This window comes from Colobus angolensis, unplaced genomic scaffold (assembly GCF_000951035.1).
Source record: "Colobus angolensis palliatus isolate OR3802 unplaced genomic scaffold, Cang.pa_1.0 Scaffold65, whole genome shotgun sequence".
Taxonomy (NCBI): domain Eukaryota; kingdom Metazoa; phylum Chordata; class Mammalia; order Primates; family Cercopithecidae; genus Colobus; species Colobus angolensis.
The window spans coordinates 335,323-339,070 of NW_012120154.1; the positions used below are offsets into that span (position 1 = coordinate 335,323).

General features: G+C 45.2%; 1 protein-coding gene across 2 annotated transcripts in view; it reads right to left on the reverse strand.

Annotated features, from left to right (window-relative positions):
• XPNPEP3 (X-prolyl aminopeptidase 3, mitochondrial) overlaps window positions 1-3,748 on the reverse strand; it is a 121,348-nt gene that overhangs the window by 60,949 nt on the left and 56,651 nt on the right. For both annotated transcript variants that reach the window (XM_011964154.1, XM_011964153.1), the window contains exon 7: window positions 2,655-2,740. In XM_011964154.1, coding sequence (XP_011819544.1) covers window positions 2,655-2,740 — 86 coding nt within the window. The remainder of the gene's footprint in view (window positions 1-2,654; window positions 2,741-3,748) is intronic.

Here is a 3,748-nt window from a genome sequence, read left to right on the forward strand (position 1 = left end):
TTTTTTACAGATGGGGTCTTGCTCTTTTGCTCAGGCTGGAGTGTACTGGCTATTCACAAGCTTGTTCCCACTACTGATCAGTACAAGAGTTGTGACCTGCTCTGTTTCTGATCTGGGCCAGTTCAGCCCTCCTTAGGTAACGTGGTAGTTCCCTGCTCCTGAGCAGATACCATATTGATGGTGGACTTGTTGCAGACACCTGATCAACATAGTGGACTACAGCTTAGAACCCTTGGACTCAAGTGATCCTCCTGCCTCAGCTTCCTGAGTAGCTGAGACTATAGGTGCATGCCACTATGCTTGGTCATTGTGGGGTTTTTTTCTTTTTATTTTTTTGCAACAGAGTCTGGTTCTGTCACCCAGGCTGGACTGCAATGGTGCAATCTTGGCTCACTGCAACCTCTGTCTCCTGGGCTCAAGCAATCCTCCCACCTCAGCCTCCCGAGTAGCTGGGACTATAAGCACGTGCCATCATGCCTGGCTAATTTTTTTGTATTTTTTGTAAAGACCGGGTTTCACTATGTTGCCCATGTTGGCCTTGAACTCCTGAGCTCAAGTGATCCTCCTGTCTTGTCTCCCCAAGTGCTGGGATTACATGAGGCACCTTGCCTGGCTGTCCTTTGTGTTTTTAAAAATACTTTTATCACCCAAATATTCACCCCAAGATAATTTTCTTTGTGCTCATTTTTAATGTATTTGATACACTCATTTGTAATATATTTGAAATAACTAAAACCCCTTTTAGTTAATAGGCTCCTCCTCTATCTCTTTTCATTTCCTTGTAATGTATTTGTTAAAGAATCCAGGCTGCTTGACATAGTTTATCAGTCTAGATTTTGCTAACTGTGCAGTTACAGATTGAATGTTTGTGAATTAGGAGGTAATTATTCTAATTCTAATTGAGGTAACAAATATTACCTAGTGTTTGGTTTTGTTAGCTAGTTGCTCTGTTTATGTGACAATTTGAAAAGTTTGAAAAACTATCTTGCTGCTGCCATCTTCCCAGAATCCCTGGTTCTTTTTAGTTTCTATTTCTCATTGAGATTCTCCATCTGTTCGCTCATTATGTCTACATCTTCCTTTAACATATCTATAACAGCTACTTTAGAGTCCTTCTGCTAATTGGAACATTAAGATCATTTCCCTTTTTTTTTTTCCCTTTTTCTTAAGATGGAGTCTCACTCTGTCGCCCAAGCTGGAGTGCAGTGGTGCAATCTCAGCTCACTGCAACCTCCCCCTTCTCAGTTCAAGAGATCTTCCTGCCTCAGACTCCTGAGTAGCTGGGATTACAGGTGCCTGCCACCACGCCCAGCTAATTTTTGTATTTTTAGTAGAGACAGGGTTTCACGTGTTGGCCAGGTGGTCTTGAACTCCTGACTTCAAGTGATCCACCTGCCTCGGCCTCCCAAAGTGCTAGAATTACAGGCGTGTGCCACTGTACCTGGCTGGGATTATTTCATCATCAGATTTTCTTGAATACAGGTCACAATTACCTGTTTCTTCTCACGTCTAGCAATTTTGTTAACTTGGATAGATTCAAACTACAAACTCTGTTTTCACTGGGAAGCAACTAAAATATCTTCTCAGTTTATTCTGCTTCTAGTTGCTGGTATTTTGCTGAGCCTCGTGAGGCCTCCTCAGAACACATAGTTTAGTGATCAGCCAAGGATTTTTAAATATTCTGTATGCAGATTTTGGGGCTCACAGTTTCTGCGAGCCCTTCTCGTCAAGGATTTTCCTTCATCTTTCTGGCTATTCTGCCAGCACCTAAATCTATCCTTTGATATCTTAAATCGATAAGGCTGTGGCTTTCTGCTGCCCAAGCTATGTGCACTGGGCAATGTCCACAGGCAAAAAGCCCTATTCATCAAATTTATCCATTATAGTTTTTCTTTTTTTTTGAGACAGAGTCTTGCTCTGTAGCCCAGGCTGGAGTGCAGTGGTGCGATCTCGGCTCACTACAAGCTCCACCTCCCGGGTTCACGCCATTCTCCTGCCTCAGCCTCCCAAGTAGCTGGGACTACAGTCGCCCACCACCACGCCTGGCTAATTTTTTGTATTTTTAGTAGAGACGGGGTTTTACCGTGTTAGCCAGGATGGTCTCGATCTCTGGACCTTATGATCCGCCTGCCTCGGTCTCCCAAAGTGCTGGGATTACAGGCATGAGCCACTGTGCCTGGCCAGTTTTTTTTTTTTTTTTTTGAGATGGAATCTCACTCTGTCACCGAGGCTGGAGAGCAGCGGTCCAATCTTGACTCACTGCAACTTCCATCCCTTGGGTTCAAGTGATTCTCCTGCCTCAGCCTCCCGAGTACCACGCCCAGGCTAATTTTTGCATTTTTAGTAGAGACAGGATTTCACCATTTTGGTCAGGCTGGTCTTGACCTCCTGATCTCAGGTGATCTGCCTGCCTCGGCCTCCCAAAGTGTTGGGATTACAGGTATAAGCCACCACGCCTGGCCCATTACAGTTTTTTAAAAATGGACTTTTACCTGGCTAACACAACAGTCTTAGAAAATAATAAGGAGCTTTGCAACCTAACTTGACCAGGAATGGACCTATAGTATTTCTTTAGTCATTCATTCCAAATATAGCCATATTCCAACTCATACTCCTAAGAAGCAGTGGGGTATGTTACTCTGTAGAAACCCTACCTGCCATTGACTGGCCAGGTACGTGTGATGTCACTCACATAGCAGGAAGACTCACAACCTCCATCCAGAAGCACCATTTCTCCATCCTGGAACAAAGTAAGACAGGTTAAAGTGGATAAGCTCATGATTACAAGTTGTTTCTAGTAATCCTAATCCAAAGCATGCCTTTTTTTTTTTTTTTTGAGACGGAGTTTCACTCTTGTTGCCCAGGTTGGAGTGCAATGGCGTGATCCTGGCTCACCACAACTTCTGCTTCCCAGGTTCAAGTGATTCTCCTGCCTCAGCCTCTGAGCAGCTGGGATTATAGGTGCTTGCCACCCCACCTGGCTAATTTTGTATTTTTAGTAGAGATTGGATTTCTCCATGTTGGTCAGGATGGTCTAGAACTTCCGACCTCAGGTGATCTGCCCACCTCGGCCACCCAAAGTGCAGGGATTACAGGCGTGAGCCATCGCACTTGGTCCATTTTTTTTTTTTTTGAGACGGAGTCTCGCTCTATCGCCCAGGCTGGAGTGCAGTGGCCGGATCTCAGCTCACTGCAAGCTCCACCTCCCGGGTTTACGCCATTCTCCTGCCTCAGCCACCTGAGTAGCTGGGACTACAGGCGTCCGCCACCTCGCCCGGCTAGATTTTTGTATTTTTTTAGTAGAGACGGGGTTTCACCGTGTTAGCCCAGATGGTCTCGATCTCCTGACCTCGTGATCCACCCGTCTCGGCCTCCCAAAGTGCTGGGATTACAGGCTTGAGCCACCGCGCCCGGCCATTTTTTTTTTTTTTTAAAGCTCTAATTTGAAGGACACTAATTGCTGGTTTCTTCTATTTATCTACACAGCATCTAAACTTTTCAGATGTTTGAAACACGAGGCATGTGAAAACAAAACAAAACTTTTCAGATGAATTCACACTGCCTCAAGAAAGTTGGCAATGCATAGTGTTTAAGTGTATAGGCTTTGGAACCAGATTCCCTGGGATTGAATTACTAGGTATAAACACTGGCACATCATAAATATCACTATTGGCCGGGCGCGGTGGCTCAAGCCTGTAATCCCAGCACTTTGGGAGGCCGAGACGGGCGGATCACGAGGTCAGGAGAT